At 37.1% G+C, this 25,028-nt stretch overlaps 1 protein-coding gene across 6 annotated transcripts in view; it reads right to left on the bottom strand.

The window, feature by feature from the left end:
• Positions 1 to 25,028, bottom strand: part of armc8 (armadillo repeat containing 8) — a 133,500-nt gene that overhangs the window by 61,645 nt on the left and 46,827 nt on the right. For all 6 annotated transcript variants that reach the window (XM_073046881.1, XM_073046880.1, XM_073046877.1 and 3 more), the window contains 3 exons: positions 20,330 to 20,530; positions 19,534 to 19,629; positions 2,621 to 2,703 (listed from right to left, as the gene is read on the bottom strand). In XM_073046881.1, the coding sequence (XP_072902982.1) occupies positions 2,621 to 2,703; positions 19,534 to 19,629; positions 20,330 to 20,530 (380 nt within the window). The remainder of the gene's footprint in view (positions 1 to 2,620; positions 2,704 to 19,533; positions 19,630 to 20,329; positions 20,531 to 25,028) is intronic.

Raw genomic sequence — 25,028 nt, 5'->3', positions numbered from 1 at the left:
ATGTACTTTGAACCTTTTGAGAACTAATTTATAATTGATTTAGAAACATTCACAGGAATAAACTGACACAAACAACCAGAACCAGTTTTCCCCACCTCCGAGTGTTAAATGTAACAAATAAAAACCATAGGTAATATTTATTATAATTTCCTGAATCCACTGGATTTAGAGACAGTGAAGGATCAGAAGGTAGCTAATATCATGCCTCCCAAATAAATAAATGAGAACACAATGAAGTAGAGAAAAACAAGCTGAATATCAATAGTGTAATCATTGTAACAATAATATATAAGGGAGGAGTAAATGGTCTCTTGGAAAGATGAACCGATTGGGAATATTCCTGAGCCTTATGATAGATGGATTTTACAAAACAACATTTCAGACAATGAAGTTACAATAACAGAAGTTGCAGTAAAGACTACAAGTATTGTTCAAGAAGAGTATAACTGGTCACTAAGGTTCAGCAAACTCTGTTGAAAATGAGACCAAAAAGATATTAAAATGGTGCACTCATTAATTTATAAGGATTCCATGCTGGAAGTTGCCATGAGAAATTGAGAAAATTGGAATTACCAGCAGTCTTTTCAGTTAAGAGAACAGCTTGAAAGTTAAGGGCCAGAGAATTGGGTTAAAAATAGAATTGTCTACATGGCATGCAGTAATGAGTGCTTTCAATGTTGGGTCTCGACTCTGTACTATATAGGAGAATATATCCAGGTTAATAGGTAGATAGCTTGGAAATACTGAACATTCTGTAAACAATATCAATAAAGGAACATTAATCTAACTGGGAAATATTAAAAAAGGTGATGATTGAAGGTTCCATAATCAGGGGTTATGAATAATTAAAAGGAAACCCTGGAGTGTGGAAAAAAATCAAAAGTTAATGCAATTGGACCTTCATTAAAATAATAATACAATAACGACAAAATATAAAAGTGAGTTACCCTCTTTTTAATTTTGCAAAGGCTCATCATACATTACTTGGGTAGTTTTGGCACTGGGATTGATTTACTAACTTAAAAAGAAATTCATCAACTCTTCAGCAATACCCGAGTCAAAGAGAGCTACTAGAGATTCTGAAAACATTGGCTTCATATGTAGTCCTTGAGAAGTCTAAATGATGTGACTGAGATGCTGGAAGCAAAGAAAACTTAAAATATCTTTCACAGCCTCAGAAAGTAAAAAGTCAATGACATGCAGTGACTTCTTTAGTGTGAAGTAATGGGGTGAATCCTACGGGTCTGGAGTCAATGGTTGCAATTACAACCATCAGCTTTCAGCCACTGAACTATCAGCAAGTCTCAGGCTTCAACTCATATTATAGTAAACATGGAAATCTGACTCATTGAGTGACAGTCACCTTGCTCTGTCGCTCGCTTCCACATGGGATACAGCAGCAGGATCCAGAATTGTTAGGATTCCTCAGCATTACGAGGCAAAAGCTGATACTCCAATTTAAGGTCAGATCAAATGTGGCATTGGCTCAAAGACCTTAGTGACTTCAATGGAAAATGTATGCTAGATTAGGCCAAGGAGAATGCACTGTGTTTTATATGCTTAAAACTTAACTATTTTTCTTCTTAAAGTCCACTTAATAATTTTTTCAATAATTGTAATATTTAAGAACAGCGTAGCCAAGATGTCAGTGCCTGAGTCAAGGATGCAGAGCATCTTCAAGGAATGACCTTTTCATCCAGATACGATGAGCAGGGCAAGCTAGAAGCACAAGGGCAACAACTGGGTCCAGCAAGAACAGCCCTCTGTTACTAAAAGGAAGGTAATCCTAAACAAAGGGATATATTTCTAGACTGCCAACTGAATGGAAAGTCATCCGCCTTCATCAAAAATCATTTATTACTTGGAACGTAAGGTTTAAGAGAAAGTAGATAGAAGATGGTCAGCTTGGACAAGTTGGGCCAAAGGACCCAATTCCTTGCTGTATAAATCTACACTCAGTGGCCAGTTTATTAGGTACACTTGCTCATTAATACAAATATCTAATCAGCCAATCACATGGCAGCAACTCAATGCATAAAAGCATGCAGACATGCTCAAGAGTTTAGTTGGTGCTCAGGCCAAACATCACAATGGGGGAAACAATGTGATCTAAGTGACTTTGACCGTGGAATGATTGCTGGTGCCAGAAGGGGTGGTTTGAGAACTGCAGAAACCTGATCTCCTGGGATTTTCATACACAATTGTGTCGAGTTTACAGAGAATGGTGTGGAAAAAAAAACCAGTAAGCAGTAGTTCTGTTGAAAATAATGTCTTGATCCAGTCATTCAAACACAGAACTACGACTTGCTTCTTATTTTTCAACCAAATAATAGGTTAATATGAACAAACTCACATTGCAGGACAGTAAACAAGTGTTTTAATATAGGCAAGAATCTGCCTTCAAACATATTTTAACTTGTATTTTGTATTTACAAAACTGAGGAATATGTTTTGTTTAATGGAAACCTAATCAGCTAATTATATCAGAAATCTGATTTATTTCACATTTTATTATCTATCCAAAATGTCATTGGTTGATAATCAAAGTTTCAGTTTCTAATAATATGTTTATCATTGACTCAAATTAAATTTTAGACAATTAAGTTTCAATAGTTCATACCTGACAGCAGCTAACCGCACCTTGATACTAGACTCAGCTAAGCCAGTCACAATTCGGTCCATCATATTCTCAGTCTCAATTATCTAGAACAAAAAGTTAACATCAACATAAATAACCAACAGGATTTGTGACTTTAGAATTTCAATGAGGCAAAATTAAATTTAGCCATTTTACTTTACAAGATGTTAAATTATTTAAGTTTTGATCAAGCAAAAAAAAGTACAAAATGAATAGTTATCAAATTTAATTTTGATCAGCAGGTGAAATTATTTCGTTTTATACAATGATAAAAGAACCTTATATGGCCCTGAGAAAAGTGAAGGAAGTAAACAATCTCTATCAACTCATTAAATGCAAGTTGGGGGAGGGGTGGGCAAATCAAATTGTTATATATTTTGCATTACTATCTGCCACCCTCTCCACTACTCCTAAAGACTTTGTCTTCCATTTGAGAGATATCAGCAGGGTAATGAGATCTTCTGCCAACCTAAAGTCAACACATGGTCTGGCTTCATCAGCAACGATAGTTATTTTATGATGAACTGTACATACAATGATCACTGCTCATCTCCTGGGCTTGAAAATTGAGGTCAAAGATTCATCCTGACCGGCAGTTTTCTGTACACTAATCCCTTTTTTGAAATCAGTCAAATTACATATTTCAAAATCTACTTCAAAATGGATACTAAAAATTGGTTACTTTTTTTATTTCAACAAGAGAAAATCTGCAAATGCAACTTTTGTATGTGTTGATTTTTTTTTCACACTTCAACATGTTTAGTCTCAAAATGAAAACTACATAAACACCGTAATAGTTTTGGTGAATTTAACACATCTTAAGCTTTTGGTATTTGGGAAGGGATGGAGATCAAGGATCGAGAAACTAAAGCAGAAGATTCATTGGAGGACTTGCACCAGGCAAATCTTTCCTACTATTCCATATTTAAGCCTCTGACCATTTTTTCATCCTTGTCTTTGCAATAAATTTACCTATGCCAAGCCACAAGTAACACCTGTGTTTCAATGGCAGCACACTTTTCTCCTGTTTTTCTTGAGCTATAGCTTCATTAGTTAATCACATTATGGGACTACCTATCTCTATATTTGTCTGTCTATTCAGAACCATATATTTATCTGTTTCTCACTACCTATATTTGAAGACCCAAAAGATCTTTGATTCACTCCAGTTTCCATATATTCTCCTTTATGGTATAATTACAGTCACCTCTTGACCCCTCCATTGCCTCTGCTTTGTCATTTAGTTTATGTGTCTAATTAAGTATTGGAAAGGCAGAAACCATGGACTTCAGACCTTCTCATAGACTACATACCCAAGCCACCTACTCCACCCTTCTCCACAAGCAGTGCCTGATGCTGACCCAAATTCTATGCAGTCTTGATATGTTAACTGAGCTGCCAAAACTATTTTCTCTCCATCCCCTAAAACTCCCCAATATCTGTAACTAATGCCAAAGTCTGCCTAGTCCTGAAATCCATAACTCTTCTTTTACAACCCTAGGCAAATTTATTCCAAAGTTCTCCTATCACATACCATAAATGTGGGCTTATGCACAACTCTGCCATCCATATCCTGGCCTATACATCTGTCTTCCACATGTTTAGTAGCCTACACTGACCTGGCAGTATAACGGGATCTTGTATTATAAAAGTCACCTGCAACTAATCACTTCTATGTGCTCTCTAGATCATATTCTCTGCATCTCCAAGTTCTCCTACCCCTTCAAGATATCCATTTAATCCAATGCTTACTTCTTCCACAACCCCAATTAACATCGCTTCATCTTTCCTGTGTTTAAGATGGCAACATCAAATATATCTAAAGCTCCCTTCCTGAACTTCTCAGCTACTTGACCTACTTCACTTGTCCCATATCTTATGTAATTCAGTGAAAACTTTGTCACAGGGAGTAGGTAAATACATATTTATTTCACAGAAGCCCACAATGTTGTACCGACCCTCAAACCCTGCCTCCCATATAACCACCCACCTTAAATTCCTGCATATATCTGTCTAGTAGTCTCTTAAACTTCAGTAGTGTATCTGCCTCCACCACTGACTCAGGCAGTGCATTCCACACACCAACCACTCTCTGAGTGGAAAAACCTTCCTCTAATATCCCCCTTGAACTTCCCTCCCCTTACCTTAAAGCCATGTCCTCTTGTACTGAGCAGTAGTGCCCTGGGGAAGAGGCGCTGGCTGTCCACTCTGTCTATTCCTCTTAATATCTTGTATATCTCTATCATGTCTCCTCTCATCCTCCTTCTCTCCAAAGAGTAAAGCCCTAGCTCCCTTAATCTCTGATCATAATCCATACTCTCTAAACCAGGCAGCATCCTGGTAAATCTCCTCTGTACCCTTTCCAATGCTTCCACATCCTTCCAATACTGAGGCGACCAGAACTGGACACAGTACTCCAAGTGTGGCCTAACTAGAGTTTTATAGAGCTGCATCATTACATCGCGTCTCTTAAACTCTATCCCTCGACTTATGAAAGCTAACACCCCATAAGCTTTCTTAACTACCCTATCTACCTGTGAGGCAACTTTCAGGGATCTGTGGACATGTACCCCCAGATCCCTCTGCTCCTCCACACTACCAAGTATCCTGCCATTTACTTTGTACTCTGCCTTGGAGTTTGTCCTTCCAAAGTGTACCGCCTCACACTTCTCCGGGTTGAACTCCATCTGCCACTTCTCAGCCCACTTCTGGATCCTATCAATGTCTCTCTGCAATCTTCAACAATCCTCTACACTACACTATACCCAATAGTTATTTCCATAGATTGGAGGTACATTGGCTTTCACAAAGCATTTTCTAAAGACATTTTCCTCAGTCCTTCTCCACCCCATTCCAAAAAAAGACCTGAATAAAAACACATACTACTGGAGGAATTCAATGGGTCAAGCAGTCAACTTTTTGGGTAAAGATGCTGAACCACCGCCCTGATGCTAGGTCTTCACCCAAAACATTAACTGTCCATATTGATTCAAGATCTCTGCCAGAAGCAACCCTTTGTCTCCACAGATACACACTCCCTCAATATTTATATTAAGCTTCAACTATCAAACACAAACAGCAGGTGGAGGAGGAGCTCCCTTCTGGAAAGTGCTTAGAGAATTACTAGGTTTTTACAAAAATCCAGCAGCTTTCATGGTTTCTTTTTTTCTAGCTCAGCAACCTTCCAAATTTAGATTCACTAATTTACAAGCATTGACCTTAGGTTTGCTAGTCCAGATACGTGATCATGAGACCAATCTATTATTTTAAACAGATTCAAAGCAATAATTTTCCATCCACCACACAAAATTTTGCTAAGAAAATCATACATTAGAGGATGAAGTAACATCTATTTGCTGTATAACTTTAGGAAAGGCACCTAGTCCTTAAAACTAGGCTAGGCAAAGGAGTAACTAAATATCACTGTAAAGCCTTGATTCTTAGGTGAAGAACATTAAACCCATTACTCAGAAGAATATGAAAAAGAAATCAAGGGATTTCAGGTTAATGAAGGAAAATTACATTGAGAATAGAAGATCAGCCATGATCTTATGGAATGACTAGTCAGGCACAAAGTGTACACCCAACACCTAATTCTAATTCTTTCACAAAAATACCAGTTTCAATTCAAATAGTACCATCTCAAAGGATATTCGAAAGATTAAAAGATATGCAAAGATAAACATTATCTTCAGTAGTACATACTTAACTGAAAAGTTGAATGCACTTTTTAATTCAATATAACCGATATGCATTTAGCAAATTTTTGATTAGTTTTCCATATAGTGTTTTTTTGTCCAAGGATTAGACATTTCAACATTATTGTTATGTATTTTTAGAAACATGATAAATACATAAGCATTTTCAGCATTCATGAGGGGGAAAAAGAGGTAAATGTTCCTGGTCTACATTTCAAAAGGTTAAAATATCTGTTTCCAAGTATTACAAACTTGCAACATTTTTTCGTAGCTTAAGCTGTCTTTATTTCAAAATTGCATCAGTTATATTTAATTTCAACATTAAATTACACCCTTAATAAGTTTAGCTCATAATCTATAAATTCCATTAAATAGAAACACTGATGGCAGAATAAGAGCATTGGATAACTACAATTAATTGCACGAGGAATATCTTTAAAAATTCATAACACACTTCACAGTTTTCTAGCTAAACAAATTGGAAATTACAGTCCTTACAACATAAGGTTTGTGTATCTCTCTCTCTCCCCCTCCCCTTCCATTTCTAGAATGTCCAGAGCCACAGTGAGCAGGAAGAAGCAGAACCAATCTACATCTAAGTTAGCATATCTTCAGCAAATTGACTCAAATACAGAGAACTTGAGTGAATGTCTCAGATTTGAATAGGAAGACATAGAAAAATCAAACTGCATTTCTTCACTTGAAAATTAGTTCACATGATTATTACAAATCCATTTTTTGCAGTACAGTAGCAAACAGTAGCATCAGTAATCATACTACGTGCATGAAAATTTGATCATTACACACAAGTTCAATATGGCAGTGCCACATACATAAAAAATTTAAATTTACTAAAATGAAAATCCTTAAACTACATTTCTGTTGCTAGAAGTTTCCACAACGTATCAATAACCAGGAGAGTAATTCTTCTCCCAAAAATTCCCAGGTTGATATGCACTGGTCAGCCTCAACCTGACTGGGTTTCATTACATTAACTTTGTCATCTTGGCAATATAAATACAAGTTTAAAACACCTTCCATTCAAAGCAGAACTCATTTCCACATTGTGAAGTGCAGGTGGAGATCATTATGAGCCCTACAGATCGAGAGATGATTTTATTTTTTCCCTCAGCACAAACAAACATGAGATAACTTCTCACTGAACTGTCATGGAAATAACACAAATACAAATTATAGTTGCATATGAAGTGTTTTTGGTGTTGGTATATTTTAACAATCAAGTATCAGCAAGGCATGTGCACTTCATCCACACAGTATCACCAGTGAGCAAATGCAACCACTTCTGCACAAGTAAAGCACTCAAGTGCAGCAACCACCAACTTTAAAGCTGACAGCACAAGTGGTGAATGGTCACCATTATTTCCCTGAAATCCATAACTGCCTGCAATACTCTGTGTTGGATGTTGTATTTAACAAGATGAATCTGAATAGAGCTCATTCCATCAACCCAACTATTTCATGCTGAACTCAGAGAAGATTCCTCTGCAACCTTTATTGACTCTTTTCACAGCTTTGTGCTTCAATAAACATTTATTTAGAGATACAGCACAGAACAGGCCCTTCTGGCCCACCAAGTCACACCACCTAGCAACCCAGCTATTTAACCCTACCCTAATCACGGGACGATTTACAATGACCAATTAACCTACTAACCAGTATATCTTTGGAATGTGGGAGTAAACCAGAGCACCTGGAAGAAACCACACGCTCACAGAAAGGACATCCAAATTTCTTACAGACCGCGTCATAATTAAACTCTGATGCCCCGAGTTGTAACAGTGTCACACTAAAGTGTATCCAATTATCCGTCTGAAAGATTTACCAGAGAATGCAACTACACTGGCAAAAAAAAGGCATTCCATGCATAGCAAGATACACAGTGCTTCATTACTTACTTAAGAAACAAAAGGCCTGAAAAGTGGTAGAGCTGTGTACATTTTTGAACAAGGAAAAGTGATTTTTAATCTGCATAGAGCATGTATTTGCTTCAGTGTTCACATCCACAGGAGTCAACTCCAGTCATCCTGCCATATTGTGTTAGGCTGCCATTTTCAATTGAGAATTCAAATAGTTGGCACAGGGCTAGAATTCGCAGCCTTATGATATGCAGATGTAAGTGCAACCAGTAGACAACCCAGTATTAATATTTTATTAATACATTATTATTTATTAGTATTAATCAATGAAATAAACACTGTGGCTCCTCAACTGATGACTCACTATGTACTTGCCATATGGTTCCCATTTCTCCAAGATTACCTTGGCCAAATCTAGAAAACTCAGACATCCTCTAATCTCCCCCTTCTGTCAGGCAGAAGATACAAAAGCATGAAAGCACGTACCACCAGGTTCAAGCAGCGCTTCTATCTCACTGCTACAGGACTATTAAATGGTTCCCTAGTGTGATAAGATGGGACTCTTGAACTCACAATCTACCTCTATATGGCCTTGCAGCTGTTGTCTACACTTTCTCTATACTGTAACATTTTATTCCGCACTTTATTATTTTTCCCAGTTTTACCTCAATACACTGTTGTAATGAATTGATCTGTATGAATGGTGTGCAAGACAAGCTCTTCACTGGAGCTCAGTACATGTGACAATAATAAACCAATTTACCAATTTTATTTGCCAAACTGGTCCTGGAGCTGAGTGGCAGCAGGACCTCAGGAGTGATGTGTCAAAACAAGCACTCACAGAAGTCCTCTGAAATCCTGCGACAATGAGCCAAGGTAGACTTGGGGTTTTGTTGGTTGTTAAAGTTGTCATTTTTTTCGCTCCAATGTTTCTGAATGTCATACATTCATAAACACTTAAAGACTACTAAATATTACATTGCAAAAATTAAAATATAAAATAACTAAAATAAAATCATTAAAGGTGCAACAAAACAATTTAAAATTTCATACTTTCCCTCGACCTATAATCAAATGAGTGAGCTCAAGTCTAATCTGCCAGGAAATCTACAAGTGCTGGGGAAACTCAATGAACTCCTGTTCCTTCACGGACTCCACAGGAGCCTGACAAATGAAGAATTGGGAAGTGGGTGTACTGAAGTGAACTGGAAAGTGGTGTTCACAAGTTCTGAAAATATGCCAGCAAAGTGAACTGAGCCATTGTTTCCTTCAAATAAATGATTATTATCAGGAGGGCAATGCATCATCAAATGGTTAAAAAGAATTTGACTTATACATTTTACATTTTTTATAAAACAGTTACAACTGCTAACATCAACATTTTTGATCATAGGCTATTACTGATAAGTGCCTGAAGGAGCTGAATCATCAATGTAGTCACATTATTAGTTATAAACCTGCATAGTGTTTCTCCTTCACACTACAAGCCCAACCTGCAATTCATTTTCAACAAGAGTTTCTAATGAAATAAAATATACTGGAAAGAAAACTGATGCTCTGAGTGGTGAAACTACTTGCAATGATTTATTTATGTACAAAGAAACCTGAAATGCCAGAACATCAGGAGGCATAACAGCATATTGTTAAGTTGATTGTGACGAGGACGAATATCCTGATCTTGGTGGTAACTGGGAGGACAACAGAGCAAAAGAAAATGCAAACCTACAGTAAATTCAAAGATTTCATACTGCTAAAAGGATGCTTCTTAAAAGAATGGTTAACTACGTGTAGTACAGTACAACCTTCCAACCAGGTTTTTATATTTATATGCAACACACCCAAAATGCTGGAGGAACTCAGCAGGCCAAGCAGCATCTATGGAAAAAAGTACAGTTGACGTTTCCGGCTGAGACCCTTCAAAGGGCTTGTCTATACCTTCTTCCATAGATGCTGCCTGGCCTGCTGAGTTCCTCCAGTATTTTGTGTGTGTTGCTTGCATTTGCAGCATCTGCAGATTTAGGAAATATCCTTTCTGAAACCTATGAACAGCCTGGAAGAGCCTTAATGGTCAATATTTCAATAATCCTGTTGGCAAGGTACTCTGTAACCTAGTTATAAATGCTTAATAATATAAAACACATATATTTAATATTTCAGATCATTTAAACTATGGTTTAGCACTCATCATTTATTCTACAGTCATACTAAGTTTATTTTTTCTTTATACTGTCAAACCTACCTAGTCCTCATAAAAAAAGACTCATTTGTGCAGCATTCTTCATGAGCTCTGGATGTCTCAAAACTCTGTAGTCATTGATGTATTTGTGAAAAGTCTTTATCTCAGAAACACAACAACCAGTTTGTGCCTGGCAAGTTTTCATAATACCCAAGTGATCATGGCCAGAAAACGTTTTTATTTGCAATGTTGATCAAGACATTAATATCATTAGGTCACAAACAAGAGAAAATCTGCAGATGCTGGAAATCCCAACAAGACACACAAAATGCTGGAGAAACGCAGCAGGCCAGGCAGCATCTAGGAAACGAGTACAGTTGACCTTTTGGGCCGAAAACCTTCAACAGGACTGGTCACTAGGTCACCTGGAATAGGTCCCTTGTCCTTCTTTACAATAGTACCATGAGATCTTTACATCCATTCAAGAGAAGAGATACCTTGATTTAACATCTCATCTTAAAAACAGCTACTCTATCAATGTCACAAATCATCACCTACTACAATAGAGTCCTCAAATTTTTAGCTCATATTTCCTGAATTGGGACTTAAAACCACAAACTTCTAGCTTATTAGCCAAAATACAATCTGGTGACGATATGACCCATGGTTTTTCAAACTACCGATGGTAATTTCTTTAAGGAATATAATGTTCTTTCACAAGTGTCATTTCCTCAACTAACCATAACACTGCTACCTCAGAATCCTACAAAGTGCGTAAATGGATAAGTTATTATGCAATTTTAGAACTGTTCATAATTAAAATCAACAGGCTACATTTCACAAAAGATAACTGCAATTTATTAGGATATGAATCCCTCCATTGGTCAGGGTCGACCATGGATGTTGCGCCTCACTGTCTACGTGATAAGCATACCAGAGCAGTACAATATGGAGAGAAACTGTTGCCTATGTAGTAGGTTCCACTTCACACAGCTGATGAATCTAAAGGAACAGCAGAGACCGATACAGTTTGGCACCAGCAGAGTCACAGGAGTTGCCAGTCAGCATTGAACTCAATGTAAGACTGCCTTAGGGACTCCCGCTCCAGGGTTTACTCCTGAAGCCTTCCCCATGACTAGGTATAGCCACAAGGCAGTGGAGGTTTGAGATCAGAGTTTTCCTTCACTTTGATCAGCTGCCAACAATGGCTGACAAGCCCCATTTGGCTCAAAGCGGCTGGGTTTAAGGCACAAGTAACCCCACTTTGCCCTTTCTCCTATTGGTAGAAACAGTTCCGCCAGGCAAAGTAGCTAAGCCACATGTGAAAGCCAAGAGCTGGACTTAGTTGTGAGAGGCTATTTGAGATGCATGCCATTGCAAGCATTTAATAAGTAGAGGGAGCTTATCGCCACTACCATCCCCAGCTATAACAAACTTAAAGAACCTTATTATGAAAGCATCATGAAGTATGTTGCTAGTTCACTTGGGATTCATATATTAATCAAAACTCATACTATTAAAAATAATAAATAAATCAATTACAGTAATTCTAAAAACAAAAACATTCATAGTTGATGGTAGGAAATTCATTTATATTGTATTCACATTGTGTCATATGCATTCATTACTTATATGCAAACTATCTCATTTTACAACATTTCATTAGCAAAGACGACTTTTAAGATTAGCATATTGAAAATTTTAAAAGTAACTCACAGCAATTTTAAATAAATGTTCCAATTCTACATGTACAGATTTATCAATTTATTAAGCAACAATGGAAAATCAGAAAAAAGGCAGCAATATTAAGGTTGATATTATTACATACATCAGTAATTTTTTCTGTTGCTTTGATTTATATTGAACATGGAGCAAGAGTGTGGTTTTCAAATGCAAAACAAGGAGTGGAATTATTCCAGTAGTTGTAAATAAAGCATTAGCAACTGCCTTACTTCAGCTGTGCATTAATTAAGATCCGATAAACTGCTGAGTTCACCAGTTCCAATCCAGGATTATCTTACCTATCGGTTCAGATGGAAGATATTGAAATGTTGAATCTACTTCTTTGCAGATACTGCCTGATCAGCTGAACATTTTCAGTGTTTACTTCCTTACAATGGTATTTAAAGTAATTTTGAAATCTTCCATTTACTGGGAATTGTTTTTATCCTGAAGATGAAGAATCAGTGCTGCAGAATCAAACACATCTTCCTTCTGGCAATCTTCAAAATGATGCACTCCTAAGTGCAGCATAGGCAGGTACAGATTATATGCCTTAAATAAAGAAGCAAAATATTTTATTCCACCATAGAATAAATTTAGATGCTTCCTTCTAGGTGCCAAAATGAAATTTGATAACCTACTGTACAATTTAATGTCTCTAGCAGGAGAAACCATTTTAAAATTCATCGCTGAATTGAAGTCACTTTTCATTGAAGCATCAAATGCAGAGACATACATGGAAGAGTAATTATCCTGAATACCTATGATGAAAATCAAATGGAAAAAATATCCATCTCTTGATATCTTATTCTTAATCTTTCCTGTGTCTCATTCTTCAAGAAATATTGGAATTACAAAAAGCATGCAATTTTCAGAAATAATAGTCTTTAGAGTAAAATACTAAACAAAAGAATCGCAGAGTTTTTCCACTGCTACCATTCTGCATGTGATATAGCACATGACAGTCCAATCTGAAGCTGATAAAAGATGTGCTGCAACTCGAAAATACAAAAGAAACTCAGCACATGTAAATATGGGGCAATGTGCAAAAGCAAGTGTCTCTTAATTTACAGCACAGCAAAAGTTAAGGTTGCTTATATCAAAGCAAAGAAAATGAAATGACTGCAATTGTGCAATGAAATACTGTAGATGCAATTAGGAAATCATCAACAAAATATTATTTTTTAAAAGTCAGACAGTTTGGAGTGCGGATGTAGGACTAGAGAGAAATACAATCAAAGATGTCAAGCTACAGCAGATTTTTTTTCCATCCGAACTAAATTTAATCCTTTTACTATTATTGCAATTGATTTACCGGGTAATTCAAATGTCTTCTTGTACTTCTTATTGACAATTTTCACTATTTGAGTTGATTTGCAGAAAAAAAATTAAAAACAATTCTCAGTGCAAGAGATTGTTGCATGCAGTGAATATCTGATTGATGACCTAGAGAAAACACCTACCCATTTATCAGCTATGAAGAGAAACCAAAGAGATAAATGCCAGGAACAATTTCAGCAGGCCAAATGTAAAATAGTCCTAATTTGCTGGTAATTAAAATTAACAAGCAACACACACAAAATGCTGGAGGAACTCAGCTAGCCAGGCATCATCTATGGAAAAGAGTAAGTCGATATTTTGAACCAAGACCCTTCATGAGGAATACGGAAAAAGATGAGGAGTCAGACTAAAAAAGTTGGGGGGGGGGGGGGCGGGAAGAACCACAAGGTTATAGGTGAAACCGGGAGGGTAGGGGGAGGAGTGAAGAGCCGGGTAGTTGATTAGTGAAAGAGATACAGAACTGGAGAAGGAGAAATCCAACAGAAGAGGGCAGAATGCAATGGAAGAAAGTAAAAGGGGCAGGAGCACCAGAGGGAGGCAATGGGCAGGCAAGAAGGTAAGGTTAGAGCAGGAAAGAGAAATGGGGAATAGAGAAGTGGGTGGGGGGTGGTGTAGTAGCGGAAGTTTGAGAAATCAAAGTTCATGCCATCAGGTTGGAGGCTACCTAGATGGAATAACCTGAGTGTGACCTCATCACAACAGTAGGGGCCACAGACTAACACGTCGGAATGGGAATGGAAAGTGGAATTAAAATGGGTGGCCACTGAGAGATCCCGCTTTTTCTGGTGGATGAAACATAGGTGCTCAGTGAAGCTGTCTCCCAATTGGCATTAGGTCTCACTGATATACAGGAGGCCACACAGGGAGCACCGGATATAGTACATAACCCCAACAGACTCACAGGTAAAATGTCACCTCACCTGGAAGGACTGTTTGGAGCCCTGAATGGTAGGAAGTGAGGAGAGGTAGGAGCAGGTGTAGCACTTTTTCTGCTTGCAAGGGTACATGCCAGGAGGGAGATCAAAGGGGAGCGATCCCTACAGAAAGTAGAAAGTGAGAGGGAAGGATGTGCTTGATGGTGGGATCCTGCTGAAGATGGTGAAAGTTACAGAGAATTATGTGCTAGACACAAAGACTGGAGGGGTAGTAGGTGAGGACAAGAGGAACCCTATCCCTGGCGAGGTGGCAGGAGGATGAGGTGAGGGCAAAATTGCGCGAAATGGAACAGATGTGGTTGAGAGCAACATTGATAGTGGAAGAAGGAAAGCCTCTTTCTTTGAAGAAGGAGGTCATCTCCTTAGTTTTAGAATGAAAAGCTTCATCCTGAGAGCAATGCAGTGGAGACGGAGGAATTGAGAGACGGGAATTGAGTTTTTATAAGTAACGTGGCGGGTTGAGGTATAGTAAAGGTAGCTGTGACAGTCAGTGGGTTTATAATAGACATTAATAGATAAGCTGTCTCCAGAGATAGATTAACTAGATAGGTTTTCTGTCCATTTCAAAAATTAAGCCTCAGTTCCTAAACCCCAGATTATGAACACTTCATAGCTTACTTTTCAATTCAGAAATTATAGCCTCAAGTTACTTCAGCTGACTTTTTTTGATTTAAATCATTGTAAATGGTTAACTATGCACAAATAACAGATGTGAAAGTTTTGCAGTGATCAGTCATGCAAAAATATTTTCAAAGTCACAGGATGAAGCATACATTTTACAGCAATGTAACTGTATGGCAATGCCCACGAGATACAAGTGACTCTAGCGTACAGGTACATAGAAAAATATGTGCATGGTTCAAGGGTGTATTTCTCTACTCCAAACACCCAGGATTTGGAAGTACATCAATATTTTGAAAAATATTCTCTAAAGATCCTAGATGCAATATACAAAGATTCTACCCAAAACCATATGTTCTGGATAGTGAATGTATCCCTCAAACTTTTATAAGATATCTAACTACTAAAGTGATCTAGAAAATGTTCAGGTCAATTAGTATTTCTTGAGTAACCTAGAAACAATGCCCAAACTGATACAGTAAAGCTGTAAGTCAAAACCAGGGCTCATATGTTTCAGAAGCGCTCTCCATTTGGCAGACATTGCAATGTGAAAGACTGAAGGCAGAAGGGGTACATCTAAAATTCTACTGAATTGTTCAGTGGAGTAGCTGATAAATAGACAGGTGTGAATCGACAACCCCATTCCTAATATCGTGCATTAACAATAGAATAGCAGTCTATCGGTTCAACTGGATAATGGAACATCCAGATCAATATAAAACTACAGGAAATAAATGAGTTTAATTCAAATTCATGCAGATCAGTTCCCGGATACAAATTGGACCTAAATGCATGCAATTTAAATACAAGTTTAGCTGTGTACAAGGCTTGTTTATTCCTTTCCATCACAACAAAAGGGGGAATAAACTATGATCAACTGAAGATGATTAACAACAAAGGATGAACACAAGGAACAGCAATCAGAAGCAATCTAACTTTTTTCAAAATCTGACAAGTTGTGAAGAATGTGCTTTTCACCAAAAACTCACAAACTGTAAAAACAAAAGGTTCTTCAAAGCCTGGTTTATAGATTTGTTGGATCTGCTGTTACCCATTAGGGTGTGCTGTGGTTGAAAGCTGTTTGTGAAAATCCAGGGGTGGCATACAACTAAAAAACTTTTGTTTACTAAATTTAAATATTAAGTTGGATACGGTTTGTTGGTATAAATAAGCTCACCCTGCTGACATTTTTCTTGATTTTGTAAACTGGATTACTGTAATATGCACCGAGGTTTTTTTTATGATTATAAATTGCTTACTTGGCATGATTAGAATAGTGTCCAATGCTTTTCATCACTGTTTAGGAAAAGTGACAGGTGGGAAAGTGCATAAATTTACTAGATTTGAACATGGGAGAGGGGTTTCAGTTACCAGGAAAGACAATATAAGATGGGATTGTTCTCCTTAATGCAAAATAATAAAGACGTTCAAAATTAAAGATATTGATATTGTTTCTCCCAACCTCCTCTGATTAAGTTTTGAATAGTTAGGGAAAAGGACAAAGTTTTTAAAAAAAAAACAACGGTGAAAATCCTTGGACTGTCGAAGAGCTGATTTCAGTCAGTTGAAAGGGAAATTGGTCTGATTGGATGGAGCCAGAGGTTGGCAGATAAGCCAGGATATGAGCAATGCGTGCTGATCAAAGAAGTGCATTCTGGTTGTAGAGAAAAGTATCAGAGAAAGTACATTCAGTCCAACTAAAGACTTCTTCAAGTATTAGACAAACATCAAAGTAAACACCTTACTATTACAGGAACAATTGTTAGATTATACATTAATTTTATTTGTCACATGTACATCAAAACATACAGTGAAACGTGTTGTTTGCATCAAATCAAATGAACGAGGATCATGGTGCCTGCAAGTGTCACTATGCTTCTTCTGCTAACGTAGCATGCCTACAAATTACTAACCCTAAACATACATCTTTGTAATGTGGGAAGAAACCAGAAAACCTACAGGAAAGTAATGAGCTCAAGGGGAGAATGTACAAATTTCTTAGACAGTGGTGGGAATCAAACCCCAATCAGTGCTGTAAAGTCATTGTGCTAACTGTTACATTACCTTGCCGCCCTTGTTTGATGAACGTGATAGGCACAAAGCAAAAAATAATATCGAATGGCAGCTTTTCATACTGAAGGGATACATTTACTTGTGTCTCTCAGGTCCAGTGTTCAGACCAAATTTCAAAATTCTTCCTGATGCACATCTAGAACGTCAAATTGAGTAGCCAGGTCATCTTTTTAAAATTGCAGATATATAAAATTTGGCAGTGCAGTAAACAGTGGGGCTTGGACTGGATAAAGAACAACATAACTGAGGATAAAGATAACAGTAAATAGGACAAAATTTAATTCAGATTTTTGAGAATTCATTTTGCTTTGATGAATAAAAGTCAAAACAAAATAGCTACCACAATCTTGAAGTACAGGAAGAAAAAACTGGAAGTATATCTATCCACAAACCACTGAAGGTGGTGGTTCATGTTGAGATGACCAGTTTAAGGTATGCAGGGTGTTAGGTTTTTCCAAATAAAAAGAATGTCTAAAACAAAGCCAATATTTTATAAAAGCACTGGTTATGCTTGAGTGACCATATTATAACTGGCTAACAATAGATTTAGAAAGGTTGTCAATGCTTTATAGGAATGAAATGCTGATTTAATAGAATGGTGTTGGGATAAAAGATTTTATTCGCATAAGTAGATGAGAGAAACTAGAATTTCACATCACATGCTGGTGATAATAAACCTGATTCTGATCCTTTAAGGCGGGGAAGTTGAGGTTAAATTTGCTAGAGGTGTTCCAAATAATGAATCTTAAAAAGGTAAATAAGAAAAAACTGCATCCACCAGTCAAAGATCATTGAACAAATTGAAGTTTTAGGAAAATAGCTAAAGGGCACCTGAGACAAGGAAAAGAATTGCTTCATAATCTAGAATACAGGCCTGAAGGGTGCAAGAAAGATTAAATAGTACCTTACAAAAGGAAGTTGGATACTTTAAAGGAGGGGACAATAATTGCATGTCCACACAAAAGGAATGTGAGAATATTTGATATAATTTTTCTAAATAAATAGGCTTAAAAAAACACCTCCTGTGTCTTGTAGTACCACAATATGCTCTGAAGTTATAACTGCTTTCACATTAATCTTATGAAAGTCTCTGATGTGTACTATAAGTAAAATGTTGCTTTCTCTTCAACTGGGAAAACATCTAAAGGGTAGATTCTTTTTAAATCTCAAGGCCATTTTGAAGTAATGTCCTTCCATGCTTTCTTTCACCTACACTCAGCATCCAACAATGAGTGCTGTTGCTTTAAGTAGGCACTGAAAACCACATTACCTTATTAGAATGGAGCATTCCAGGTATCCTGCACAATTACTAAATACTATATTTCCAAACAAAGGCATCTAAAACTGAAGTTATATACTAGCACATGAATAGTACCATGTAAGTGCACTGAATACTACACTGGAAGACAGCACACATGCAAAATCATATACGGAAACATCTAAAATTCACTCATCCCAGTAGTCCAAGGATTGTAAAAATGTAACTTCTGAAAAAAAGTGACCAAAATGCCTTGTCACTTTAAAATCAAAACAAAATGAAGTGATCTTAATAATCACCAAGGATCCTCCATTCTGAGGTAAAAATTGCTTGGAGAAATTCATGTGGGCAGATTATATTCAAAATCCATATCATTACTTTAATAAGGTTGACAATTTAAGTACATGAAAATGTTAATGCTACATGATTGCAGCAATAAGAATAGCAAGGCTGAAACTTCCGTCACATTGCGAGAGCAATATGGAAGCCTTTATGTTTTCCAACATTGTACGATTTTGAGGATCACTATTTGCATGCAGATCACAGCACTCCCCTTTTTTAAAGGGTACGCCAAAGACAAATTGCCAATTTACTGGCTTATCACTCACTGTGTAAGAAATCTTTAAAAATCAACAATATTTTAAATGCAGTTATTCAAAGGTGCCCTGGAAATAGTGTTTTGCTTTACTGTATATTCAGAAAACAAGCTACCAGCACTGTCATTGCACAAAGCTTTATTTACAATTAAACTTGCACACAGCAACACAAATGAACACATCAGCAGGCCACAAATTAAAAGTGATACAGAAACAGAAGCTGAGTACTTCAGTTTGCAGCAGGTAGGTAGGCAAGCATTTATATAACTGGCATTACAGTGCTACTGCATTATGTGAGTCAGTACTATACACTATACTTCACAGTGCTAATTTTGTTACTATTGTTACGAACTCATGCAAAGAATGTAACTTAAATCCGGTGCAGGTCAACACAGGAAACACCAGCACTTGTCATTCCAACATGAATATGTCACAACTCATTTTCCTAGACAAACGAGTCTCAAGCGCATTCATTCTTCAGATCTGATTATGCTCTTTGGCAAAGTCACTGTTAATTCTCTTCACCTTGTTGTCAGGTTGACGTCACTCCCTGCCTGTTGGTTGCCAGGACTGGGGGACGCCCCTCTCCTAGACTCACCTTCTTCCGGATGTCTTCATCATTCGCTCCAAGAGAGGCGTACAACTTGAATGCAGCTTGGCGAAGTTCATGAGCATGTTTGAGGTCATGGTCAAGCTGAAGATCATTAGAAAAGAGAAAAAGAAAGTACATTTATAATTGAACATTAGATATAATTACTTCTAGTCACTAGAAAGAAATTTGGTGCTGAATGAAATGAAATATTCCATTTTAACTCCTCTTAGGTTAAAGGATACTCAATCATTTTAGAAAAAAAGTGTTTTCCAAATGAAACACAAGAAGTCAGAAACTCTACATAAATTATTACAGACAAAACAAGATGCTATTTCATTATTATTGTAGATAACAAATATAGTATGCATATTTCATTAAATAAATTGCAACTATAAAGATAAGATCTGCTCCATGAAACACAGTCATCCATGAATGCAAGACACAAATAATTCAAATAACTGCTTTTGCTGAAGATTTACAAGCACTCAGCAATCATTAAGGAATCTTATTTGAAGCGGAGAGTGCCACCTTTTGGAAAAAAGAAAAACTAATCTCTAACCTGGAGACCCAATTTGACTGACTATATATTCATTGTCTTTTATTTTCTGATTCATTGGGTCAACAAGAGGACACAAAAGAAACCAAAATATGCATTAAAACTTAGCAAGTTAAAGTTTGACACTTGTGTAGTTAATCACCTCAATAAGTGATTATAATCTATCGATAATATTCCAATTATAGCAAAAGTTATATTTCCCCCAAAGGTTAGTAGTGCTGTAACTAAGATAGGAAACTTACTTACCCTTTTGATATCTGTGATTGCACAGACTGAACTAGGATACTTGAAGTAATCCGCAAGCATGGCAATAAGATGATCCGTGATGCTGGCAATCCTTTGCAGCTCCACATCAGGTTCTATCAAATATGCCAAAGTTTCAGCACCTTCCACACGCTCTTCCAGCAGCCGCTCTTTACTGCACATCCTAACAAGGCATGGGAGAGTCTGAATGAAAAGGAATTATGGTTAATCAAAATAGATGCAACATATACAATATTCTCATTTCCCATACATAGGCATGAGACCCATCAGAGTATAACTGGAAACACGGATTTCTAGCCTTAGGCCCACTAGTAATTTCCATGTAAATCAACACCTGCAATCAATAGCATTGTATGTATTCTTCCAAATATAGATCACATTTTCTCATTTTTTAAAATTCTATCAACTGAGCCCACATAAATTTATGTAACATGACCACTATGATGCATGTATGTTTTGGAAAGGATGAGGAGTTAAAACAAAGTGAATTTTGAAATTTAGTTTAGGAATGTGCTAGATTTAGATAGATAGATAGATAGATAGATAGATAGATACTTTATTCATCCCCATGGGGAAATTCAACGTTTTTTCCAATGTCCCATACACTTGTTGTAGCAAAACTAATAACATACAATACTTAACTCAGTAAAAAATATGATATGCATCTAAATCACTATCTCAAAAAGCATTAATAATAGCTTTTAAAAAGTTCTTAAGTCCTGGCGGTTGAATTGTAAAGCCTAATGGCATTGGGGAGTATTGACCTCTTCATCCTGTCTGAGGAGCATTGCATCGATAGTAACCTGTCGCTGAAACTGCTTCTCTGTCTCTAGATGGTGCTATGTAGAGGATGTTCAGAGTTTTCCATAATTGACCGTAGCCTACTCAGCGCCCTTCGCTCAGCTACCGATGTTAAACTCTCCAGTACTTTGCCCACGACAGAGCCCACCTTCCTTACCAGCTTATTAAGACGTGAGGCGTCCCTCTTCTTAATGCTTCCTCCCCAACACGCCACCACAAAGAAGAGGGCGCTCTCCACAACTGACCTATAGAACATCTTCAGCATCTCACTACAGACATTGAATGACGCCAACCTTCTAAGGAAGTACAGTCGACTCTGTGCCTTCCTGCACAAGGCATCTGTGTTGGCAGTCTAGTCTAGCTTCTCGTCTAACTGTACTCCCAAATACTTGTAGGTCTTAACCTGCTCCACACATTCTCCATTAATGATCACTGGCTCCATATTAGTCCTACCATGAACTGTCCTCAGTCACATAACATAACTTCATATGGCAAACAAGAGAAAATCTGCAGATGCTGGAAATCCGAGCAACACACACGAAATGCCGGAGGAACTCAGCAAGCCAGGCAGCATCTATGGAAAAAAGTACATTCCTGCCAAAGGGTTTCAGCCTGAAACGTCGACTGTACTTTTTACCATAGATGCTGCATGGCCTGCTGAGTTCCTCCAACATTTTGTGTGTTGTTCAGATGCTTTAAATCTGAAAGAAAAGCAGATCACTGGAAACACTCAATGTTAAAAGTCTGAGTGTTTCCAGCATTTTATTGTAATTACTAAAATCCTAGATCACCAGTCATTTGTAAACAGTTAACTGTTGAGATAGAACAATTTAAATTGTTTGTTCCATAGTCCAAAGAAGCTGATTGGCATTGTGTTAACTGGCACTCCAACCATTGAAGAGACTTATATTCTATACTTACAAATAGGCTTTGCTGCTGTGAGTTTAAAGAACAACCAAAGTGAAAATCTAGCATGTTCTTAAAAATAAAAAGTGGCACAAGTGGTGGAATGATGTGGAATAAAATACAAGCCTGTTGCCCTAATGGCATAAATCAACTAGCAGGCTCCATGAATAACCCTCTTCAGTGGAATCTAATGATGATTCTGAAGCACTTTGGGATATTTTAACATTGTTAACAAGAGGTGCTGAAATGTAAGCCTATTATTATTGTTTGTTGAATACCATTTCACGTTGTGGTCAGCTGCCCAAGAAAACAAATTATCAATTTCCCTCTGCATTTATCCTTCAGGAAGTAGCAGTTTTAATACAAAAAATAAAATTATTTTTTTAATCTTAAATCAATATGCCAACATGTAAAAGGCAACGCCATAGTTTGCAATGGTTATTCAAAGATCTCAACAGACAGCATTTTTACAGGAAGTGGACAACATAAACTTCTGAAAGATTCTAACATTTTAAATATTTCATTGTAGAATTCCAATCCGTACAGATACAAAGAACAACTGAAATGCAATGAACCATGGATGAACCACAGTTAGAGATATAAAGGATTCAGCAAAGAAGAGTCATGGAGAAAGGAACGAACATAATAAAAGTCAGTGAAAGGTAATGTTGAAAGGCTTTTCCACTAAGGAAAAATAAAGTGAAGGAGGTTGAAAGGTTCTTGAACCACTGTTTCATGCTTCACTTCAAATTGCTCGTAAAAGAGACCTGATCATCCTTTAAAGTGCAATGGGATAAATATGTGACAAAAAGGAACATGAAAAGATCCAGGAAGGATTAGAGTTACATCAATATGCACAGGCAGTGGGGACCAAACAATGGCCTGTCATGTCATTCTTGTTCAGAAAAACAAGCCAATAAAGACACCAAACCTTATTACAACAGTGTTTGCAAATGAGAAATACTTCCACATATGCAGTTATTAAAAACGTATGGCACGTACAAACATCTGAATTAGGAACAGAACGCCACTTGGCCCGTCAAGCCTCCTCTGCCTTTCAATAAAATCAAAGCTTTTCTGATTGTAACCTGAACTCCCCACTCCCACCTAACTCATTTGTTTGTCAAGGACTGTGTCGGTATTTGTCATAATCTACTACATTTGTATTCAATTCCTTAGCAGTAAGCACAATTAAATTCTGAAGACACAATAGACTGCTGGGATCTGGAGCAATACAAAAGTGGTGGGAGGAACTCAGTGAGTCAGTAGCATCTGTGGAAGCAATGTTTCGTATCAAAATCCTCCACCAGGATTGATAATGTAAAGGGGGGAAATCAGTGGAGATGAGACAGGAGCAGGTAACAGCTAGTTCCAAATTAGGAGGGGTTTATTGGCAGATGGTGAATTGGGGGGGGGGGGGATGAAGATGGTGACAGAACTTGAGTGGCAATTAGTGGAGACATCAGCAGTGAGGGGAGGGGACAGCAGTCAGGGTGGGTGTGGGTGTTAAGCAGATGAAACAAGGGAAAAAATGGGTAACAGAGCTGGGGGAAAGAAGGGGGCTTGTGAGAGGACTTGGAGAAGAAATAAAGTAATAGTGGTGATCAGGACTAACTGAAATTAAGACTTCAAATGACTTTGGGTGTACACTACAAATGGGTGCTGTTCCTTTAGTAGGAGAGACAGAAAACAGACATGTTGTTTTTGGAATGGGGAGGGAATTGAAACGGCTTGCAACCAAGAACTCAACAATAACATTCTGTTCGCTTTCTTAGTTACGGTACTTGTCGAACATGCACCTTTTTTTTCTGAAATGCTAATTTGGACATTCAGATCAATCTGCATCTCAGAGCTCTGCAATCCAGAACACAATTCATGATAAAGTACATGAAACCTAAGGGGCAACAATGCTTTTAATGACAATTGCAGCATTGCTATATATTTGTTAAATTATAGAGAAATTAACTTCAGTAATGTAACATAAAATTTAAAAAGGTATATCTTTTCTCTTTTTGTACTAATTCCTTGGCTCTCCCCAGGGCAGTTTTCTCGTTTTCACAATCCATACCTACATGCATTCCTGGTGACAAGGTGTTTGAAAAGTCTGGGAGAAGATGGAAGAAAATAAAAACTTTGATTGTGCTTCCTTTTAAAAGAATGATTTAAACTATTATTCTTCAGTTTGACAGTACAGATCCTTTTTTTAGTTTGTCTAAATATGACAATGAACTACAAAACATCTTTTTACCTGACTACATATGGAATAATGATTTTTACTAAAACCAAGTAAAATAAACAGCTTAGAGCGTCTTAATTATATTGGGAATAATTACATTTAAATTTCAAAATTCCAACTGTCAATAAATTGATCTTTTAAGAAGAAATGGCAAGACATTATTAATACTATAATGTGTCTAGCAAAACTAAATTTGTGACATAAATTTTGGCGTAATGATTTATTAATCTGCCACTCTCTCACACAGCTATTTAATTGTTCCATTTACTGGCATATTAACTACAAAGTTAACATTGTTAATAAAGTTAATAAATAACAACAAAGTTGTCTTTCTGTATTAATATTAAACGATGTAGGCTTGAACCCTACCCTATTACCTAAGAAACAGCACTCCATATAGTGCCAAATGGGGATAGAGTGCATTCTGTCCTGTATGAGTTACATTAAAATAATACTACTTTATACCTTCTTGCAGATCACTAGGTAAAATATAGTCAATCACTTGTGATGAAAACACAAGAAATGAAGGCGAGTGTAGGGAGGGGTGAAGCTAAGTAAAAGTGGACCAGGGCACACAGGCATAATTTTGTTAACATACAGTGGCATGCAAAAGTTGGGCACCCCAGTCAAAATTTCTGTTACTGTGAATAGTTAAGTGAGTAGAAGATGAACTAATCTCCAAAAGTCATAAAGTTAAAGATGAAACATTCTTTTCAACATTTTAAGCAAGATTAGTGT

The sequence above is a fragment of the Hemitrygon akajei genome, chromosome 5, assembly GCF_048418815.1.
Source record: "Hemitrygon akajei chromosome 5, sHemAka1.3, whole genome shotgun sequence".
In the NCBI taxonomy this organism is placed as follows: domain Eukaryota; kingdom Metazoa; phylum Chordata; class Chondrichthyes; order Myliobatiformes; family Dasyatidae; genus Hemitrygon; species Hemitrygon akajei.
The sequence above is the reverse complement of the archived record's forward strand: the minus strand, read 5'-3'. Positions and strand labels throughout refer to the sequence as shown.